We start from the raw sequence: 23,786 nt of genomic DNA on the forward strand, positions 1-23,786 counted from the left end.
TTTAAAATCGGATTTTAGCATTTTGGTGCAGAGGGAATCGATCCCCCCTTTAAAGGGGAACCGATTCCCCCCACAGGGGAATCGATACCCCCCCTGGGGTTTTGGTTATACATGGGCAGAACCCTTATTTTTACTCAAAACCCTCTTTTCTCTTCACGCCGTTTCTTCCCTCAACTCTCTCCCTATCTCCATCCTTGCCTCAAATCATCGATTTTAATCGGAATTCACTTCAAATATCATCTCCTAACTTGCAATCATCATTAAAATCGTGCAAACAACATCAAATCCACTCAATCTCATCCTTCAAGGTAAAATTTTCTAAACTCCCTATTTTATTGATTTTGACATATGACTTGTTTTAATTAGTTCTAGGATGAACTTTATATCGGGCATTGATTGTTTAGTGATTAGAAACTAGATATTACAACCAATTTCATCCAAAACACAAAAATTTTCCAAATTTTTTAAATTTTCAAAATTAAAAAAAAATGTCAATTTTCAAATTATTGTGTTTTGATTAAATTATGTTGTTGTTATGAAAACTATACATATATTATTTCTCAAAACCATATTTTTTAAAAGTTTTTCAAAAAACCTTTGCCCATTAGGATTGATTTAGAGAACCTTGAATATGAGGACTCAATTGAGTTTTGGGATTGATTAAATTGCATATTGAGTTTTGGGATTGATTTTTCATACATGTGTTTTCTAAATTGCAGGTTATCAATTCTATTCCGATTTCCTAAACCATGTCAAATCCTAAACTGCTAGGTCATCATCTAGTCGCTCACACCGTCAACCAAATCCACCTCCAAATCCTTCTCCTATTCCAATTTCTAATCCTAATCCCATTGATCCTAACTTGACTATCCAAAATTCGTGTTTCAATCATCCTGGTCCTAGAAATCATCGTTTTTGGTATTATCAATATTTCGACTCTTACAAAATCCGGAAGAACGTATTCATTCTCGTCAAGCTATGTTAGCTATCAATTTTAAATATCTTCCTCTTTTACAAGAGTGGAAATTTGATAAACTATTTGACCTTGAACCTATCATTTACCATCAACTTGTTCGTATTTTCTATTCTAATGTCGTTTGTGTTAAAAACCAAATTGAAATCGAAACCATAGGAATTCGTTCCTACCTCCTAGGAAAATTCTTATATATTGACTCGGCTTACATAGCCAATACATTCGGACTAGATAATGATGGTATTTCAACTGAAAAGCAGGTTTTAGGATCTCGTTATAAAAGAAGGGATAGTGCAAGTGTCTTAGACCTTCATGAACGTTTTCTTCATCTAATGATTTCTTGGTGGTTTCGACCATCCGGAGGTCGTTATTCTACTCTTAGAGCCTTAGATCTTTGGTGGTTACATTGTTTCAAAAACAATATTAAAATTAACCTACCTCAGATTATTTTTGCTGAAATTGTTGAAACCGTAAATCTTGTTCCTAACAAGAAACTATGTTCATCTCTTGTTTACGGTTGCATTTTGAGTAATCTGTTTTCCAAAGCTGGGCTTAGAGTCGGTCTAGATGCCGTTTTTCCCCTTAAGAAACAAATTAACCTTCTTTCCTTAACGAGAGCAGAATGGATTAAGGATAAGGAAACCGGTGAATGGGTTCGATCTTTTGCAAATACTCCGGGAGCTAGTTCTTCACAAGCTCCACCCGAAGCTGACGAAGATCTCGAGCTTGAGCAATTAATGCAAGACATCGATGAAGCCGAAGATGAGCCTGAGTAGCCCGAGGAGCAGCCCGAAGAGCAAGCACAACAAATGCATCAAATGCCTCCATATTTCCAATCCTTTATGGAGACATTCGATTTCCGATACGCTACAATGGATTCACACTTTTCTTCTATAGAGTCCCACTTATCCACAATGGGAGCTCAACAATTAGAAATTCTTCGGGAGATGCGTGCAAACAATGAAGCAACCAACACGCGTATTAATGACCTCACTCACAAAATGACCGAGCTCGTTTTCCTCCTCCTGATCCTGATATGTGATTCTATGTTTTGCTTTGAACTCCAAACTTATTGTTTTAACATTTTGAATATTTTGGAATGTTTGAATTTGTGGATTGATTGACTTTGAATTTGTTTGGATTTATGAATGGTTAGAAATTATCTATTTGGTGTGATTAAATTTATTCATTATTGCATCATTTTCTTCATGATTAGATATATGACCAATTTTGCCATTTCACATTAATTATGAATATTGATTATGAAACTAATGGCTAATGTTTCTCTTGCTTGTGATCTTAGCAGCTTATATTATATATAATCAATTGGCTAAATGATTTCAAAACCTTGTTTAAATTCTTTAAAATGTCTTTTTGATTTAACAAAAAGGGGGAGAAGTTAAAAAATGATAAGTGGGAGAAGTGTTAGTGTTAAAGTAAGGGGGAGTAATTTCAAAACTTGTTTTAAAAATCTTAAAATTACTAAAATGTTTTGTTATATCAAAAAGGGGGAGATTGTTGAAAACATTTTGATATTTCGATATAACAAATTAAGTTAAATGAATTTTAAGATTTTCCAAAAGATTTTCTAAGTATATTCGATAGAATTATTCGAATATCAAAACATTACTCCAAATCTTTCAAAGATCATTTTTAATCCTTACTCAAAGTGTAAAATTAAGTTTTAATCTTAAAACAATTTCAAAATAATTTTACAAAGTATTTCGAACCATTTCAAAGCCAAAAATTCCAGATTGCTCAGAGGAAACCGATTCCCCCCAAGGGGGTACCGATTCCCCCCTGAATGGTTTGGCTCCGAGAATTCCAATATGCTCGGAGGGAACCGATTCCCCCCCAGGGGGTACCGATCCCCCTTGTATAACGGTCAAAATATTTGAATTTTACACTTAGGGAACCGATTCCCCATAGGGGGTACCGATTCCCCCCACGCTCCAAACTGTTTTATTAATTGTTTTCACACTAAAACGGCTATATTATTTTCTCTAATCATCCCCAACATTCAGAAGTGATTCAAGGTGTATTTAAGCAAGCTTAGAAGCCATTGATCAAGAACAAGAAACATCAAGCAATTAGAATCAAGAGAGAATCAAAGAGAAAGCATCAAACCTCAAGTTTGAGCATTTCAAGCCTATTTTTCATTCAATATTCATTTTGCTTTCAAGAACACTTATTGTGCTCAATTATATTTATTCTTGAGTATTCTTTCTTTGTTCTAGAATTGTGCAAACATATTTGCCTTGTGAGGTTTTTCTTGTAAGTTTGCAAATTTGTATTTCTCTTTGAGAAAAGAGTGTTCTCAAGAATTGGGGTATATTCTTGAGGGAGTTGTAAGGTTATCTCTTTGGCCTCAAAAGAAAGAACAAATTAGTGAATTTGTTGGAAAATCCTTAGTGTGGATAGCTAAGGCAGTGGACGTAGACTTTGGTTGATAAAGTCGAACCACTCTAAATCGATGTGCAATTTCTTTCAATTTTCTACAAAAGCTTCCACAAAAATTTTTATTGCCAATTCACCCCCCTCTTGGCCGATTCAGTCAATCGATTAACTCAACAGCTATGATATGCACAAGACCAGACATTGCACAAGCAGTGGGAGCGATTAGTTGGTACATGGCGAATCCAGGAAAAGAAAATTGGAATACAATAAACAGGATCCTAAGATATATCAAAGGGACCTCAAATGTTGCATTATGTTACGGAGGATCAAATTTACTTATCAATGGGTATGTTGATTCTGACTATGCAGGGGATTTGGATAAAATCAAATATACTACAAGATATGTGTTTAAAATTGCTGGTGGAGCTGTAAGCTGGGTTTCAAAATTGCAGTCAGTTGTGGCTACATCCACAATAGAGGCAGAATATGTAGCAACTACACAAGCTAGTAAAGAAGCAATTTGGTTGAAGATGCTATTGGAGGAGCTTGGGCACAATCAAGAGCATGTTTCTCTGTTTTGTGATAGTCAAAGCGCTTTGCATCTAGCAAGGAATCCAACATTTCATTCAAGGACAAAACACATACGAGTTCAGTACCACTTCATTCGTGAAAAGGTGGAAGAAGGGACGGTAGATATGCAGAAGATCTATACCAAAGACAATATAGCAGATTTCATGACGAAGGTAATCAATGCTGATAAATTTACCTGGTGTCGATCCTCTTGTGGCCTGTCAGAGACGTAAGCAACATGAAGGTATAAGGTAGAAAGAATGGTGTGAAGATATGATTGTTCCAATCAAATCTTCAAGTGGGAGATTGTTGAAAAATCAAAGGACATGGGGCGGCTGGAAAAATGGTTTTGGGCGGCTAATATAGTCAAATTTAGGCAACCAAATTGTTAAAAAAAATAAAGGGATAATTACTAATTTAATCCCTAAAATTTAGTATTTACAAATTAGTTCTTAAGTTTCAACTATAAATACCCTAGCTCATTTAGCTTCAAAACCATCCCAAAGCATTCTAGCTTTCTTCCAATACTAGAGAATTTAGAGAGTTTCTTGAGAGTTGTTTTCTCCTTTTTATCAAGAGAGAATTGTCATTGTTTTCTCCTTGGTAGACAGAGAGAAGTTGTAATTCATATTTTCTCATAGTGAAATTCTTCTACCGTCGCTCGTGGTTTTTACCCTATATTATTTAAAGGTTTTCCACGTAAATTTTGTCTTCTTTATCTTCATTTTTATTTTTTCAAGTTATCAGTTGTGATTTTGCTCTATCCGATAGTCGTCTTCCGCAACACTACGTGGATGACATTGATTGGTGAAGACGATAGCAAATGGGGTTAACTTCGTTTTTTAAATTAATGACTTGTAATTTGTAACATGACATGTGGAGTGTCATGTGGGATTTGCTATTGCTTTATACCACCTTGTTCTTGTACTATAATGACAATGAAATGAAATGAAAAGAATGTCTCTTAAGTTTGGTTGATTGAGTGTTATTTTATAGCATATAATCTGGTTCTAAAAGTATGAGGTTGAACGATCAATATTTGAAATATCTTGTAAAAATTCGGCGAGTGATTGGAAATAGGAGGAGATCCCCCATATCTGATCTTCTTGTCGACAACTTTGATATATAAAAATTTAAACTATTCATTTAAAAATAAAGTAAAAACAATCACAATTTATTTGAATAAATATATTAGAATCGCTAAGAATACAAAGTAAATCCTATAGGAGAAAAGGAAAAAAGGTCGATGATGATTTATATATTATTCTTCTATCCTTTTCTTGTTGAATATTGATGGACATGTTCATTGGATATGTGTGTTGTTGTCACTCGATTAGTTCGTTGTTTGGTAGTTATATGTCTTTGACATGTATTATACATGTATAATCATTCTGAAGAAAATTCATATATTTTTCCAAAAATTTTAAATTCGGAATAGAATAAATTTTCTAATATTTATAGGTTGATTTTAGTGTGAACATTTCAGTATCTTCTACTGAAATTTTGGGAGTTTTTTTATTGTTGATTTTCAGTCTTTGTTTGGATTGTCACTATAATTATGAAGTGTTTAATTTGATCGCTAAATCAACTGGTTGAACATAATCCATTGACCGAATTTAATGAGATGTTTTTGATCGTTTTAGCCATTTCTCTTGTGCTGTAAATAGAGAGTTGTTGTGTTCATTTCAATCATAATCACACTTCATTCAAGAGAGTTCTCTCTCATTTTCCTTTTTTTTTTCCTCAAAATTTTTGAAAAAAAAGTAGTATCATCGGTTTTTACTTCAGATTTTAGATGTACAAAATTCTAAAGAATCATGTTGACTACATGAGACAATGTCTATTTCGAAGATTATACTAATCAAAATAACTTATTTTTAAGACAATAATTCTTCCATATCATGATCAAACATTATCTTATTTCTAAGATAGTAATCCTCAAATCCTGAAGCAATCTTGAGAAACAGAAACCAACTTCTTTTTAATTGTTCTGGCACCTGGTTGGCAGCTCAACTAGTTCTGTGTACCCCAATATAGATGACACAAGAACCAAGCAAGCCAGCCCTAACTTTGAGTGCTTCCCAAACAGCTTTATTGGCTAATGGGGCAGCCTTGTTTGCCATGAATTAAAACACCACCAAGTTTCTTTAGCCTACCATAACATACCCACCAAGCTTCACTATAATCAAAATACAACTCACATTTTAAGAGAAAGAGAAAACTAGGGCACCATATTCTGCCATTAATCTTGCTTTTTGAGTGACTGGTAGCCGGGAAAGACCGAGGGGACGGTGGGGGTAATTACCCTTAAAAAATTTAAACTAATATATATATATATATATATATATTATTTTCAATTGATAATTTATTTTTTCCCTATTGTACCATATATATATTAGAATTGCATTGTATTGAAAAAGGGTCCCCCAAATTCAATTCCAACCAGAAGTGAAACAGGGCATGGATTATTATAGCAGAAGTGAGTTTTCATCCCATCAAATTAGACCCTACAATCTAACAAAGGCTCTGAATTGTGGAAGACGATGAAAGTGGCGGAGTCGGGTAGGATCTTCCACTTCTTAATGGATTCAAATGGAACTTGAATTTGTAGGATACACATCAGGTGGAAGAGCTAGCAGCTTTACGCCAAATAAATGGCATATCATCCAACCACACGTGAGGATAGTAAGGCCTGTGGGCCGAAAACAAGTAAGACCCAACCCATCTACTCTTCCTGTAATAATTGGGTTCGGCCTTTGCTTTCCATCCCCCACCTCCGCCATTTCGAACTTTACTTGACTATAATTATATTTATTTCCATTTCAAGCGTCTTGATTAAGATTCTAGAGTTGCACAACTCGTCAAACGATATTAATGATTAAGAGGAGTTTTATTTTTCTTAAAAATATTAGATTAAAACAGTTACGTCTATAGAGTTTGTGCGCGTTTTCAATTACTAAGAAAGAATATGAACAAATATTATCTTGTAATTATCTCATAGGCTCAGACTATTTTTTTTTAAAAATTAAATTGTAGATTTAGAACTTCATATTTAGTGTTATGAATTGTAAGGTATTACCTCATAGGCTCAGACTATTTAAAAAAAAATTAGATTTAGAACTTTATATTTAGAGTTATGAATCGGAAGGTCTTAGGGTTTAAATTTTGGGATTTAAGTTTAGAGTTCTAAATTCTGGGATTTGAGATTAAAATAAACGAATTATGTAAAATAATTTTACATAATTTAAATGTTGCAATTTGTTGTATTGTCTTAAAAAAATAAAAATATAGAGTCCGACTTGATGGCTAATCAAACCAAACATTTAACCAACTTTTATGTTTTAGACATAATCGATGTGACGAGAAGATTTTATAGATATTTTTCTTGGAAATTAGGTTACAACTTATGTTCATGCAGGAAGACTATTCTTGATGGGCCTCTATATAGTAACAGCAACCAAATTTTGAAAATTTTATTGTTACCTGAGTGACATTCCACCAACAAGGGAGCGTTTCAGAAGCATCAACTTGTTATGATAACATATTTGTTCAGTTGAGATGTTTGATATGATATGGGGGAAACATATACTAGAGGTGCATTAACATTATATTAAACTTGTCTGATCATCTTCTTCAACTTGTTCCACTGGTTTAGGGCTCAAACCACAAGGCAAAAGAGTTGAGCACCAGTGGAAGAAAACATATACTCAGCAGAGGTGTCCACGACATTTTCATTCATTCCACCGTGTAATTATAAAACAACACCACAGAAAAATAAGCAAGAAGATGATCCTGAACCAAGGGGTGGAAATAAATTCTCTCAAGCTGGTTCTTTCTAGACGAATGGAAGAAGAAAGTGACTCGGGGCTCAGAGTTTTTTTCTCTTCATACACTATAATATTACTTGAAGCCACGGTCACAATGTTAATCGTAAGTAGACTTGATTTTTTTTATTTAAAAAATAAAATTATAATTATAAGTGATACGTATGATTGTAGTTTAAGTCCATACATTCATATAATTCGAATCCAAATAAAAAATTGTTATATTTCACAAATAAATTAATTGATAAATCTAGAATTAAACTACAATAATTTTAAACAAAACAATGATGAATCTTGACAACACAATTCGTAATATTTATTATAAATAAATAACAACATGCAATGCAACGGATTAAATATAAACTTTAAGACATGTTTTATATAAACAACGATAGTTGGACAGCATGTATTGAAAAAGAATCTCTATAGAAATGATAATTTAATTAATCAGTCTGACAATAACCACATGTTGTAATTTTTAAGGGTCAGTTGTCTTTTTCAGTGATTCTAAATTTCTAATCTAGGGTCAGCTGTCTAGTGACGACGAAAATACGTTACATTTGAGATTTTAAATTATCATATTTTATATTAATTTACTAATATTACTCTGTAGATCAAAAAAAATATTTCTTTTAAAGTAATAACAAGTTAGCACTAAAGTTTACTTATATGCATGGCACAGTATAAATAATACAACACCAACTTAACAACCTTTTTGCATTGAATTTCAACAGGGATTGGTAACTTTGTATCTAAGCAATTCAGGGTTTATATTATTCAGATTTATTAGCTTAGGTCAGCTGAGTATGCATTGTTTACGCTTTAAGTTGCGTGTTCAAACAAGGTTGTAAGTATATTTAGGGTAAACTGTATTTTTAGTCACACATCTATTCTCACAATTCTATTTTAATCACTCAACTGTTTTTTTCCTTCAAATCATGTCTAATGTTATGATTTGGTTATGTTTTAATCATCTGTCGTTAAAAATTAACAATGATGTTGATGTGTCATTGTAAAGTAATATCATATCATCATTGAAGAAAGTAAAAGATTACCACATCAATAGATTTGTTTATTCTTTAATATTGGATGATCAAAACACATAACATTAAATATAATTTTGGAAAAAAAATTAAATAACCAAAATGAAACCGTGAGAATAAATGGATGATTAAATACATATTTTACCCATTTATTTATAATGAATGAAATTTAACACAATTAATAACTTTTTAAAAGTTTTTATGCTTTTTCTCTCTCTTCCTTTTATGTATCAAATTAATAACTTTGGTTTATCCCATTTGCCACTTATTTTTTAGATATGTTTACATCACGAAGCATATCCTTTTAGGTCTGAGTCCATGTGTTAATGATAATATGAAACTGATTTTTAATATTCGAAAATGTTTTTGAGATGTCAAAAACATTTATTGTCATTAAAAATAATGTTAGACATCATATGTTTTATTTTAAAATTATTATGAAAAAGTTATTATCAACACAAATTAAAAAAGTTGAATTTTAAAGTGTTATTATGTTAGGTTAGAAGTAAAATTCTATCTTTCAACTTCAATTTTTTTATTTTAATATATTGTTAAAGGATGATGCTGTCACGTTCGACGAGCACGTATGAGCAATGTTAATGATAAGCAACATTAAATTAATTTATAAAATTTTAAATTATAAAGTACTAAATGTATAATTATTAATTAGTTAAAAATATAAATGTAATTTAATTAAAAAAATAATATTTATAAAACATTAATTTTTAGGGTAAACTATATTATTGACCACCTAACTATGTACCCTTTTTACTTTAACCACCAATTTTTCAATTTTCTCAATTGTGTCACCTAACTATTTAAATCTTATCAATAAGCCACCTGCCGTTAAATATTAACGGATGAGATGATGTGACAGTTAATAAAATTTGTATAATTATACATTTAGTCTTCATTACTTACACATTCTATTAATTTGGTTTTAACTTTTATTTAATTCAATAAATTTAATCATCAATTGGAGTGTGCCACGTTTCACTGTGTGATTAGATGTTTTTAATATAATTTTATTTAATAAAAATTTCATCCAAAATCAAATGGTGCAACGTGTCACCAATTGTATGAATGAAAAATAAATTAAATTACTAATTGCTACTGGTGGGGTTTGAACCTGAGACACAAGCAGAAAAACTAAGTGTCTTAACCACTAAGCTAGACCACTAAATTTGTCTAGTATACAGAACATAATCTATATAAATTATAATATAGTTAATGGTAATAAATGACCTTATAAGGACTTAAACATGAAATAATTAAATAGTATGAAAATATAAAATATATATAAACAAATATTATAATTGATTAATAAATGAATATGTTTTATTTATATTTTAAATCATTGCAAAAATTAAAATAAAAGTGAATTTAATATGTTATCATCGAAATGTATCATTTTGTATATTTTAAATTAATAAATTGTTTTCATTATTCTGATTTTATTGAACTGAAATGTATCATATCTTATATTTTAAAATATTATAATATCGACCATATTCTAATCTTATTTAACAACTTTGTATTAAAATAGACTAATTCAATAAAATAAAATTTTCCCTAAAATTTTCTTCAAATATATAATGAATAAATAATAAAGTATAAAATTCTGAATAAATAATAAAGTATAAAATTCTTACTCTAATTGGGTTATAAACAAGTCAATTCATAAGTTAAAATGCTTACTATGATAAGCTCTCAACTATCATAAAAATTCCAAGTCAACGAAACTCTTCATTACATTTCAATTATAATATATTTAAATTATTTTTACTTTCATTTTTTAAATTAAAATGATTGAAAATATAAATAAAATACATTCACATATTAATCAATTATAATATTTATGTGTGTGTGTATGTATATATATATATATCATATTATCGTATTATTCAATTATTCCATGTTGGAGTTCTTATTAGGCCATTTTCCCTTTTTTTATTGCCATTAATTATATATATTATGTTGTGATATTTTTGTCATTTGAATAGTGCAGCCCAATGGATGTATTTTCTTCATCTCCTTACGTCTTGGGTTCAAGCCCCACTAACAACAGTTATTGATTCAATTTATTTTCTATTTATTCAATTGGTGACACGTGACTCCATTTGATTGGATGATAATTTTATTAAATTAAATAAAAATATTAAGATAAAACATCTAATCACATAGTGACATATGTCACCATCTGATTGAGGATTAAATTTATTGAATTAATTAAAAGTTAGGACTAAATTAATAAAATGTGTAAGTAATGAGGACTAAATGGGTAATTATATATTTTTTTAACTGCCACATTATCTCCTCTATTAATATTTAACGGTAGGTGGCTTGATTGACAAGATTTAAATAATTAGATGACCCGATTGATAAAATTAAAAAATCGGTGGTTAAAGTAAAGAGGATAAATAGTTAGGTGGTCAATCACATAGTTTACCCTCAAAGCTAATATTTTATAAATATTGTATTTTAATTAAATGTACTAGATTTTTAATTAATTTATAATTGTACATTTAGTACTTTATAATTTAACGTTTTATAAATTAATTTAATGGTGTTCATTCATCCTCGACTAATGTTGTAGAATTTTTTTGTTGTTAGTATATAGTTAAATATTGATTTGTTATGTTTAGTAATGATTTATTAGTTGTTAGAACTTAGACATAGAAGCTGGTTGTTACAGTTTATTACATTCAAAGGTTTATTTAAGTTTTTTCACTAAAAAATGGAACAATTTAGACCTTATATTATATTTAAAAATTTATTTTAGTCACTCTTTTATTAAAAAACCATTTTAATCCATGTACGTTCTGAAAGTAAATATTTTGATATAAAATTGTATATAATTTATAATATTTATTTATAATTTTAAAACTGTTAATGAAATTGTAAATATTTTTTGATTTTTATGTCATTTTTGTCAATTAAATCTTTACTCTCACTTTAAATATAAAAAAATTAAGAAAATTAAGCGTCTATTTTTTTCATTTAAATATTTATAATTTATTTATATCAGAGACATCATCATAAACAAAATTAAATTATATATATATAGACACACACACATCATGTATCGAGTATATATAACTGATAATCGTATATATACATTACATACCAAATATATAATGTATGTGAACATGCATACAACACAAAAGCATCGCATATATTTACTAACAATTAGACGTTAAAATCATTACATCATAGGGCATGTGAAAAAAGTAGCATAATACTTGTGTTTTCTAAAGCTCATATGTACGTATATAATGATTATAAATGTTGTTTAAAGCTCATACGCTTGTGTGCATATATACATCATCAATTGTTTATAGTGGAGATCTTGATTCTGATACGACACCAAAGTTTGCTAGCTGCCTTCATAATTGAGTCAATGATGCCATAAATATATGACATCTTTTTAATTTAAAATTTCATTTATGATAAAAATTAATGACATGATAATTGAAATTTTAAAAATTACTACTCCTAAATTAATAAATTTACGAAATATAACTAAACTTAAATATTTTAAATAACCAATATTATTTAAGCATCATTGACATCAGTTAATAATAAAATAATCTGCTTAAAATAAGGTTATCTTGACAAAGTAATGTATTAAAATCTTGTTAGATCTATCAAAAATAGATATATTAAAAAGAACTGAATAATAAGCAACTATTAATTGAGAAAGTGGCGATAAAAGAATCTTTGAAAAATGTAAAAAGAATTTACAAAATAAAAACTTTCCATAAGAAAAGTGTAAGACATTAAACAAAAATAAAATAAAATTTCATAGAGTTGTAAATAAATATGTAAAATAAAGATTGTTGGTATCTATTAACAGTGGTCGTATAGATATAGGATGTGAGTGAATGTGAATAAATAAAATGCAAAAAGAAAACGGTGAGATGAAAATGATTCTCAAACCACTGACCATAACAAGTGATTAGAACAATTGTTTAAAAGCTTTATAGGAAATAAAATAAAAATAGAAGATTAAATTAAGATATAATAAAAGTAAGAAACTCTTCTGATTTATATTACTTAGACCTGCTTAATTTGATAACTATTGCATAGCATATGGTAATGTTTAGATCTCAGCCTCCCGTAAAAGTACACCAAATTAACTCTATTGTATATATGTGTATTATTCAAAAGAAGATATATATCTTTTTTGTTATTTATTTATATTTAGAGCTTATAATTATTTTTAATAATATTATTCCTAAAATTTAAATTTATTTTTTACAATTAATATAACATTAAATACTTTATTAAAAATAATTTAAGTGATAGATAACTTGAACAACCTTCTGGAAAATATAAAACTCATTGACCAAACCCTCGGCATTAGGAATCCTCATGAATCACATTGTATTGCCAAATATCTTTTGGTATTACTTATATAATAACAAGGAGTTGATATGGAGCACCGAGTTAGTGTTGGGAAGCTTTGTCGTATATATTTGCAGCACCTGGATCCAGTTGAACCGAGTCTCGTTACTTCCAATGGCCATTTCTCTATCAGAAACCTTTCTTTCCATCAACCGCCACCTCCATGATCATCACGTTGCGTCGTTTCCACCCCAAAAATCTTACATTGGACATTCCAAAAGCATGGAGTTTGCGACTAGATCTCCTAGGATTCCCAGAGTTATGTCCAAAACGACCCAGTCCTTGTCCTCCGTAATCCATGAACTCCAACTGGAAAGAAGAGCAAAACTAGACATTGAAGCCGGTAAAAAACAACAAGAAAGACAATTAGCCGACGTATGGAGAGAGATCCACGGTGAAGACGACTGGGTCGGGATGTTGGATCCCATGGACCCTCTACTACGGTCCGAGCTGATCCGATATGGCGAGATGGCGCAAGCCACTTACGACGCTTTCGATTTTGACCCGTTTTCAAAGTACTGCGGGAGCTGCCGGTTCACCCGACGTGATTCTTTGATGCTCTGGGCATGGTGCAACATGGCTACCACATCTCTAGATACGTCTTCGCTACGTCCAACATTAACCTCCCCAATTTCTTCAAGAAATCACGGTGGCCCAAAGTGTGGAGCAAGAACGCAAATTGGATTGGATATGTTGCTGTTTCTGACGATGAAACATCGAGACGTTTAGGTCGTCGGGACATCACCATTGCCTGGAGGGGCACCGTGACACGCCTAGAGTGGATTGCAGATTTGATGGACTTTTTGAAACCAATCTCGTCCAACAAAATCCCATGTCCCGATTCGACGGTAAAAGTTGAAGCCGGTTTCCTCGATCTCTATACCGACAAGGATACCAAATGCCGGTACTGTAAGTTTTCTGCTAGGGAGCAGATTTTAACTGAAGTGAAAAGGTTGCTCGAACTGTACAAGGATGAAGAGATGAGTATTACCATAACCGGTCACAGTTTAGGCAGTGCCCTTGCAATTCTCAGCGCCTATGACATCGTTGAAACGGGTCTAAATGTGTTGAACGACTGCAGAGCCGTGCCTGTTTCTGTCTTCTCAATTTCAGGTCCTAGGGTTGGTAACGTGAGGTTCAAGGAACGGCTCGAGACACTCGGAGTTAAGGTCTTGAGGGTGGTGAACGTGCATGACATAGTCCCTAAATCCCCAGGACTGTTTTTCAATGAAAACGCATTGCCGATGGTGATGAAGCTGGCTGAGGGCTTGCCATGGTGTTACTGTCATGTCGGAGTTGAACTTGCTTTAGGTCACACACACTCGCCGTTTTTGAAGCAGACTGGTGATCCGAGTTGCGCACATAACTTGGAAGCTCACTTGCACTTACTTGATGGGTTAGTTTCTCACTTGCACTTACTCGACAGGTTATTTCTTATGCTTAAACCATAGGTTATCCTAAATCTGGTTGATTCGCGCCCTTATTCAAATCATTTCGAGTTCTAAGCAAATTTTGGGTTTGTCATTTTTTTACTAACCACCTTGATCCTGCAAACATGATATTCATTGTTAATGGTGGGTTTGATTAGAATAATCGTTGGTGGAACTGGAAAGTTATATAAAATAGGAAGCAATTTGATGATGATGATGTAAGTGATGATTTATAAGATAGGAGTTGAAAACCATTATGTTAAAATAATGACACAACTTAATTTGGCAGATACCATGGAAAAGGCCGGAGATTTGTGCTGGCAAGTGGGAGGGACCCTGCTTTGGTGAACAAGGCCAGTGATTTTTTGAAAGATCATTACTTGGTTCCACCATATTGGAGGCAAGATGAGAACAAGGGCATGGTGAGGAGCAAAGACGGCCGTTGGATGCAACCCGAACGACGGATACTCGATGAACAACATCACCCTGAAGAAATCCACCACCATCTCAAGCAATTAGGTCTGGCATCTGAGTACTAGAATTAAAACTCAAAGCTAAATCTATGGCTTCACAGCATCCTGTATAAAATAGGTAGAAGTTTCATAGGGTTATTGACAAAAAGTACACATTTTGTACCGTGTATCTCTGTTTACCTGAACCATTAATTGAATTATTCATCAATCATGCTAGCATGCAAGATAATGGAGGATGAGCAATCAGCATCGAACTATCCGGAAAAGCTTACAATTAAAAGATCAGACCCCATTGATCATCTTGCTCTGTCTTACCAAATGTGGGTCCAACAAGCAGGCAGCATTTGTGAATGCCAATGCCATCTTCCACAATACAAAGAAAGATCTCTCTTTCTTGGATACTATTATTCAAGAACAAATAATGGAAAAGGAAATGGCTAATGCTATCCTTTCAAAAAGGGAAAATATAGTGTGGTGTATTATTTAGAGCAAAATGGAGAGATTTTTTCAATGGGGAGCCTTATGTAATGGCTCTCATAACAAATTCTCAAACAAAAATCCTTATGTTTAAAGAACATCCTGTAGCTTGCTTTTATGAGTGGCAATCTGAAAGGATTGCTTCGATAAATACGACCATCCGTTCATCCATCCCGAATCAAAATCCATGTTACATCAACTATAAACAAGATGGATTGCCACCAGTAGCCCCAACATGTCAAATTGCTTGAGATGATTAGACAACATGAAGGGTTTACTTAAGGGGCGAAAACTCAGGAAAGAAGAAAGCAAGAAATGCAAGGGTAATTCAATAGATTTTAAAGTAACACAGAGTTTATATCGTCAAGCTTCTTTTGCATACAGAGACTTGTATTTCACACAAACAATAAAAGTTTGCTTCTATGATCACAAGTAAACCGGTATATCCTATGACCCCTTCCCCCCAAACCCAGAAAAGAATCAATTTATCCAGAAAAAATCTCTGCAATTATCCGGGGTTTGTGCTAATGTCATTATTACTTCCCATGTTAAGAGTTGAAAGGAAAATTCAATTTTACAAGTCGTACGAAAAGCATACTGAATTATTTTCACCCTAAATGGAACTCCCACAAGGTATGGCTAACCAACCACTCTTGCTAAACCTCCGCTGTAGTGTTTGCCTCAACACCCGTTTTTTTCCTATGTGACATGATAAAAAGAGCAACACCACTCAGTTTGGGAAATGATGATTAAACTGGAATAACATTACTGGTTGCATAAATAAAAATGACTAATAGACGTAATCGAAATGCTTTGAAACACAGATTGAAAAAAGTTAAACTCAAACCAAATACACCGTTTGACCATAGTAAGTTTGTACTAGACAAATAGTAACAGAAGCAAGAAGCTGGAAATCAGTTGGTCAATAGATGGAAGGAGATCAGGTAAGAGGTAACCATTACTGAAAAACAATTTCTCTTGTATGGTAAAGACTTCAGTGATTTTCAGTTATAATATTAGAGGTAATTAAACATATTAAAGTACAACAAACCTCAGACTCAGAGCTCTGTCGTATTTTCCTAGTAGGAGTCCTCGTTGTGACAAACTCCTCAGCGGCAGGGGCGGATGTACATGGCTCCCTAGGGGAGCCATTGCACACCCATTATTTTGAGAAAAATATTAAATTTAGTTTAATTTATTAATAGGAATAGAAAAAAAATAAGAAAATTTGCATACCCAAATTTTTTAGAATAGGGTATTAATATTTTGGAACCCTATTTTTTAATTTCTAGATCCGCCACTGCTCAGCGGATGTTGGATGAATACCCACTGTGGCATCAAAGTCTGCTTTTGTCAAGCCAGCTTTCACAGCAACAGCAAATCCCTGGCAAACAACTGCCAACATTAGGGGAGAACAAAAAACACAAAACCCTGCAGAACATGAAATAGAAAGCACTAATTTAGGTAAAGCCTTTAACCTGCACGATTTCAGCAGAATCCTCTCCACACATGTGCAGACCAAGAACTTTGTTTGTCTTTGCACAGACTATAAGTTTCATTAAAACCCGATCAGGAAGCCCTGAGAGAGTGGCCTTCAATGGCCTGAAGTTTGCTGTGTAGACATCAATATCACCATATTCTTTTATAGCCTGTAAAACCCTCAAACTGTGAGTAAAATAAAACACTTTCATCTGTTTCTAGTAAGCAAAACAGTTCCTCACCTGTTATTCAGTAAGACCAACTTGTCCAATTGGTGGCTGGGAAAAGACAGCAGAGGGTACAGCTCTACTCAAAATGCATGCGAATATAAAGTCAAAAGGCAATTAAAAGTGAAATAAAACCCATTTCTGTCCCAAAAGCACCCAAAATTTTGAATATGATACGATATTCTAAGCGGGTCCGGGGTCATAATCCAGGGATGTGAATCATTAATAAGTGACACTTGACAACAAGCAAAATCGGAATCTGGCTTCCGTCAACTATATCTCCACTAGGGTAATTTCCAAGGAATTATTAGAGGAGTGCCACATGGCATGTTAAAAAAACCATGCCATATAGTATACTGTTTTTTATTTTCCTTTCTCATTCTCTTGTGACTTCTTTAAAAGATTTATCCTACCAAACATTTGATCCTTTAAAGCACCTGAATGTGCCTTCAATCATCATCTAATTGCAGATCGCCAAATAACTCCAACAAAAACCTCAGCCACCCCATACATAAAATCTAATAAATTTAAACAGAAGTAGAAAAGAGAAAAAACTTTGGAGTGGAAACACAGGATTACCATCATAATTGTGCAGTAGCGAAAGGCTTTCGAAAGGTTATTCATTCATTTATTTTCATTTTTTTTTATAAGGGGAAAATGAAGTCTGGCATACGCATGACCAACAAGAGAGATAAGGAAGACAAAAGGCTGGAATAGAGGTTTGTTTAAAGAGAAGAAAACTGAAATAAAAAAATAAAATTGTACATATCTATCTATACCTTTGAAATTGTAATATGCCACATATAAGATATCTAAGATTACAGTCAGGGGTAGCCAGACATGAGAAATGGCTTTTCCGGTAGGAAGTGGGAGCAACTACCTCAACTGGTATTTAGCAGAGCAGAGGTAAAAAAAGAACCACCAGTCTTTCTAATTTTACTTAATCCTTCAAAAATTTTCAATCAATCAACTCCTAGTGTTTAGATTACCTATAGTCAGGCTTAGTCGGTTCATTCTGAAACAGAGTTTTTGCTAATGCTCCTCCCTCCATCAAAGCAACAGGTGTCAAATTTATTCTATCGGTGACATCCCCTACAGCCCAAATGGAAGGTACTGTAGTGCACGAGTATTCATCAACCTAAAACAACAATGAGGCAAGAAAAATTATGAATTAAATGAAATAATACTAGTAAAAAAAATTAAAGCAAAGTGAGCTTGAAGATAAGAAAAACAGTACCCCTATCTCCCCATTCTTGTTAGTTTTTACCCCTACTGACTCCAACCCTAAATTCTGCAACGTATTAGATCGCAGTGTTAAACCCAATACAAAATTTATCAAATCCATCATGATTTTAAGGTTCCATCAGTCATTTAAGAACTAGAATCATGCAAAGAAAGCAGTTTAATTACATTTGAAGATGAGGGTTAAATATGTGGCATGCTAACTTTTCTCCTTTATCTTTTTTCTTTATATGCACTGTGTCTCTGGTGGGAGCTTTAGGTTAGTACAGTTACAAATATGTTCGATGTGTCTGGTAATTGGCTACCAGGACATTTACTAAGAGAACTGAGTCACAAAAGTTATTTCAAACCTTGGTATTTGGCCTTCGACCAGTTGCAAACATTATATGTGAAAACCCTTCAACTGTTCCTTTGTTGGTCATCAGAGACAGTGAACCACCAGCTGCCTTAACAATCGCCTGAGGTAACTCCTCTGTGTGAAACTCAATTCCTCTTAGAGACATTTGTTCTTCAACAAAATCCCTGATCTATAAAAAGGACCAATTTCTTACTAAGAACAACAAGATTTCTAAAACAGGTTATCATGCAAATTGCCATAAACATAATAAAATAAACTAGTAAAGCAGCTATCAATTTGCATAATTCTTCACCTCTTCATCAAAACCCCGTAAAACTTTCTTCTGACGAATAAATACATGGACCTCACTTTTCAATCCATTGAAAATGCCAGCAAATTCCAAAGCTATGTATCCCCTGCCGACTATAGCAATCTTCTCCGGTTTTGAGGGCAAATCAAGGGCAGCATCAGAATCTATGGCGAACACTCTTCCAGGAATCTCAGGAATAAATGGAATGGACGCCCACCGACCGAAATCAGTATATGTCTTGCAGTGTAAAGTTTTCCATCTACATCAACAGTGCGTGAATCCACAATCTGCAGGACATCTCAATCTCATCAAAATGTATTCACAATGAAGAACCACTAAAAAAATACAAATACAGGTCTTCCTACCTGTCCACGGCCTTCAATTAATTTAACACCAGCATTGTTGAGAATGTTCTTGTAAATACCAGTAAGACGCTGCAACTCTGCGTTTTTATTAGCCATCAAGGTGCTCCAATGATGTTTTGGTTTAGTGTCATATTTCCAACCAAAACCATTACTCTCATCGAACTCGTGAGAATACTTCGACGCATAAACCATCAGTTTCTTTGGTACACATCCTCTGAGCACGCATCTGCAATCATACCTGGGCGATTTACATACAACTTCAAATAAACATAGACGAGAAAAAGAGTGACGGTTCTAAAGGTTAAAATAAGTTTAAGTAGGATTTCATGAATTCGTTTTAGCCTTTAGTTTGCAAAACAGCAAAAGACTTCTGTCACCATAACTTTACCACCTATATTAAGATTGTAAATTTCAAGTAACCCCGATAATTCAAAATGCAATAGACTCTAAAAAATCTTTACTCGTGCAAAAAAAAAATGTTTACACACAATAAATAATTTATAGATATATAAATTTATGTGAAAATGTCCGTTTATATCTGGAGACTTACGTTCCGCCAACGCCGCCGGTGGTCTCGGAGGAAATAGTAGAAAATGGAAGTTCACAGACAGCAACGGAAGCACCAAAATTGGCAGCGAAACGGGAAGCACGAACGCCACCGCTGCCGGCACCGATAGTGAAGAGGTCAAAGTCGTAACTGTGGTTCAGCGTCATTGTCAGACTCAGCACGAGTGGAAAAGGGGCGGCGGCCCTGCAACCGCAGGTGATGGTGGCGGTGGAAGCAAGAGGTAGAGAGAGAAAGGTGGCGTGAAAATGAATAAATGGTATTGGGTAAAGGCACGGAAAGGCTTTGGTAAAGGGTTTGAAGAGTTTGAGCAGAGAGTTTGGGAGTCGAAAAACAAGTAGTTACCATCTTTGGAAGATGGCCCTTTTGTTAAATTTAATCTCTCTTCTTTTGAATTTATTGCACTGCAAAACTACACCGTTAGTACTGACTGGAAATACAAACAGTAATTAAGAAGAACAAATTCTTAAACTGTGTCGTGGTAAGAACCACTGTCTTAGAAATGAATTCGTCCCGATGTGTGTAATCGCTGCAGTAGGCGGATCGTCCCCCGAGGTTAACATGGTCGCTCCGAATTCCGTACACCCGAAACTGGAGTGGACTGCTGGTGGTATTGTACTTCTGATCGGAAAACACTCAGAGAGAACTCACAGAGAAAACTTTAGAAAACACTTTGTAAGTGAATTGTGAATGTTTTTGAATGAGCCGAGCCGAGCCGAGACAAACGGACGGCGGCGGTGCGCGAGAGCCCTCTTTATTCTCTATCACTCAACAAGGAAGTGAAATGTCAAGCCTTAAATATCATTCCCAATAGTATTTCTAATACTATGTGAGATTGAGCATTACCAACAGAATTAATATAGCTTATGTTTTTTTGCTTTGGGTTGGAGGTGGACGGCGGTGGTCGATGGGGTCCGCCGATCAAATAGCTATATATTCAGATGATTTGCGGCGGAGGCGGGTGTCGTCCTTGGGGCTGTTTCGACTTTTTGTTGGCGTAAGTGCTTCCAAGTTCCAAGTTATACTTTCTCTGTGGGTCTTGACCTTTGATCAAAATAACTGAAATAATGATGAGCTGGATTTTGTTCTCTAGGAAAGAAAATATTACGTGTTTACGTTTATTAGTTTATACAAAATTTATCGTAAATGGAGTCATCAAATCATGTATAAATGTAATTGTCTCATGTATCCATGTTAATATTAACCAAAATAAGCATCGACAAAGAAACAATAAAGAATACGAAAGAGAAACATTAATCAAAAAGAAAATGGCCACTGCACATGCAGAAGAAGGTAGTGTTTTACTGCATTCATTTGAACATTAACATTTGCAGAAATCAGCAGCACCCAAATGGAAGTAAAGAGTTTGGGGCTTAGAGAGACAATCCAGATTCCTCATCTTCTTCAAGAGTGGCAGTGTAAACTAAGTGCCGAAACCAAACCGAACACACCCAACAGGATCCACCCCAGAAGGTTGTTACTCAAACCAAAGGGAAGTCCAGTTCCTTCCGTTGACATTCTATCGTCCACCAGACCCATGGCAGGGCTCGACACGGTAGCCGCACACACCGCTGCCAACAAAGAACCACTCATACCTATTGTTGTCGAGCCATTCTCCTTTGCAACACCAGCCTCCTTCTTCTTCATGGAACACATCACTCTCCCTTTCTTCAACCCTGGCAAGTAAAATTCGCAAATATTGATGTTATATACATATCCGTACCGGACACTTACATTCGAATCTGAATTACAAAAATCGAAATGAAAAAGCATATGACCCTTTACCCTGGTAACTGGAGATGCAAGCCTTGGTGATGGCTTGTGTGAAAGAAATGCAGGGGTGAGTGATGAGGTGGCAGTGATGGCCGAGATGATTGCCATTTTCATCGGCTACTACAGCAAGGTGAGTTTTTTTTATACATTGGCAGTATTTGATCCAGAGGGTGTACACTGTACCAGTTTATTTCATTTGATTTTCTATAGATTTTTACATGTTAATACTGTTGGTCCATAATCGGACCACATTGGTAGGTAGCCATTACTTTCAACAACAACAACAACAAAACCCAATTCCCATATGTATGGGGTAAGGGAGAGGTAGGGTAGTAGGCTGCCCCCAACGCCAGGTTGAGAATAGCTTCCGTGAAAGACCTCCGGCAGTCAGAAAATTAAAAATATAGATAAAATGCAATGCATGTATAAATAATTACATAAATACATAGCTAAACAGTATTCATATGCAGTCATTAATATCATATGTGCTTCTGTAATGGGGAGTAATCCCTACAAAATAATCCCTGCGAAAGAATCTCTGCATATAGACAGAAACCTAAGACCCGGCTAAAATTAACAGAGGAAACATGATGAGAATGATACACATGAGACAACGATAGCAAGTCCAGTTCTAATCTTTCATAAATACCAATAACAGAAAAGTATAAAAAGTAAAAGTCATGGAAATTACTACAAATGCATTTAAAAGAAGACAAAGATGATACACCCTATAGATGTGACCCACACTACTCGACTACCCTAGTCTTAAGCCTCCATAATTTCCTATCATAGGTCATGTCTTCGGTAAGGCCTAAATCCATCAAATCAGATCTCAAGCAGTCATCCCACTTCCGCCTTGGTCATCCTTTCCTTCTGGCACCGTCGACTGTAATCGACTCTACCCTCCTGACCGCATCCGACGGTAGTCGCCTAAGGACGTGCCCAAACCACCGTAGTCTTCCCTCCCTCATTTTTTCGGAAACAGACACCACCCCTAAGGACATCCTAATAGCAGAGTTTGTCGTCATATCCCACAGAGTCCTACCACATGTCCATCGAAGCATTCTCATTTCTGCGGCCTCTATCCTCCTTACGTGATCCTTCTTGGGTGCCCAACATTCTGATCCATACAACAGCGCTGGTCTTATTGCCATTCTATAAAATTTTCCCTTAAGTTTTAGAGGCACCTTCTTGTCACACAAAACTCCACTAGCGGCCCTCCACTTTAGCCATCCCGCCTTTATACGGTGTGTAACGTCATCATCTACACCCCCATCTTTATGTATCATAGACCCTAAGTACTTGAAACAATCCTTTGAGGGAAGAACGTGTCCTTCTATGCATACTTCTACATCTTTAACATTTTGGTTCCCACTGAAGTTTGAACATAAATACTCTGTCTTTTCAATATTGATCCTTAAACCTTTTTCTTCCAAAGCAGTCTTCCAGGTAGCCAGTCTGCTATTCAACTCAGATTTTGTTTCAGCCACTAAGACAATGTCGTCAGCGAAAAGCATACACCAAGATACACCGTCTGGTGTCGCACAATAGATGTTAGGTAGCCATTACTTTGATAAACAATATCCACATTAGACCAATTAATTTGACCCACGTGTCACGTTATATGTATATAATAAACAATGACCAATGATAAGCTAAGCTTAAGAGTCAATTTCTGGATTCACAACTAACAAATGACTTCCTTTATGATCCCATTTGTCATATATTTTTCTAGATATTAAGTTTGAATAATTTCTCCTGCACAATGTATGTGAATTTATTTAAAACTAAAATTAATAAATAAAATTATTTGTGAATTGATAAAATGTATAAGTAATGAGGATCATATATGCAATTATATCAATTTTGTTATCTGTCATTTTTACTCTTCCAT

At 33.9% G+C, this 23,786-nt stretch overlaps 1 protein-coding gene, 1 long non-coding RNA gene and 1 pseudogene across 2 annotated transcripts; 1 reads left to right on the plus strand and 2 right to left on the minus strand.

The window, feature by feature from the left end:
• Positions 1-13,307: 13,307 nt before the first annotated feature.
• On the plus strand, positions 13,308-15,241 carry LOC120188617 (phospholipase A1-Igamma2, chloroplastic-like). Its single transcript, XM_039192014.1, is given in 3 exon segments — positions 13,308-13,758; positions 13,761-14,610; positions 14,934-15,241. Coding segments are annotated over 3 exon segments (1,530 nt in total). The 5' UTR covers positions 13,308-13,328; the 3' UTR covers positions 15,184-15,241.
• A 516-nt stretch (positions 15,242-15,757) lies between these two features.
• On the minus strand, positions 15,758-20,472 carry LOC120188570 (annotated as a pseudogene).
• A 929-nt stretch (positions 20,473-21,401) lies between these two features.
• On the minus strand, positions 21,402-22,164 carry LOC120188800. Its single transcript, XR_005522442.1, has 2 exons — positions 21,905-22,164; positions 21,402-21,795 (listed from the first exon to the last, which is right to left on the minus strand). It is a non-coding gene; the product is annotated as an uncharacterized LOC120188800 (long non-coding RNA).
• Between the last annotated feature and the right edge of the window lie 1,622 nt (positions 22,165-23,786).

This window comes from Hibiscus syriacus, unplaced genomic scaffold (assembly GCF_006381635.1).
Source record: "Hibiscus syriacus cultivar Baekdansim isolate YM2019G1 unplaced genomic scaffold, ASM638163v2 tig00116951_pilon, whole genome shotgun sequence".
Classification (NCBI taxonomy): Eukaryota; Viridiplantae; Streptophyta; class Magnoliopsida; order Malvales; family Malvaceae; genus Hibiscus; species Hibiscus syriacus.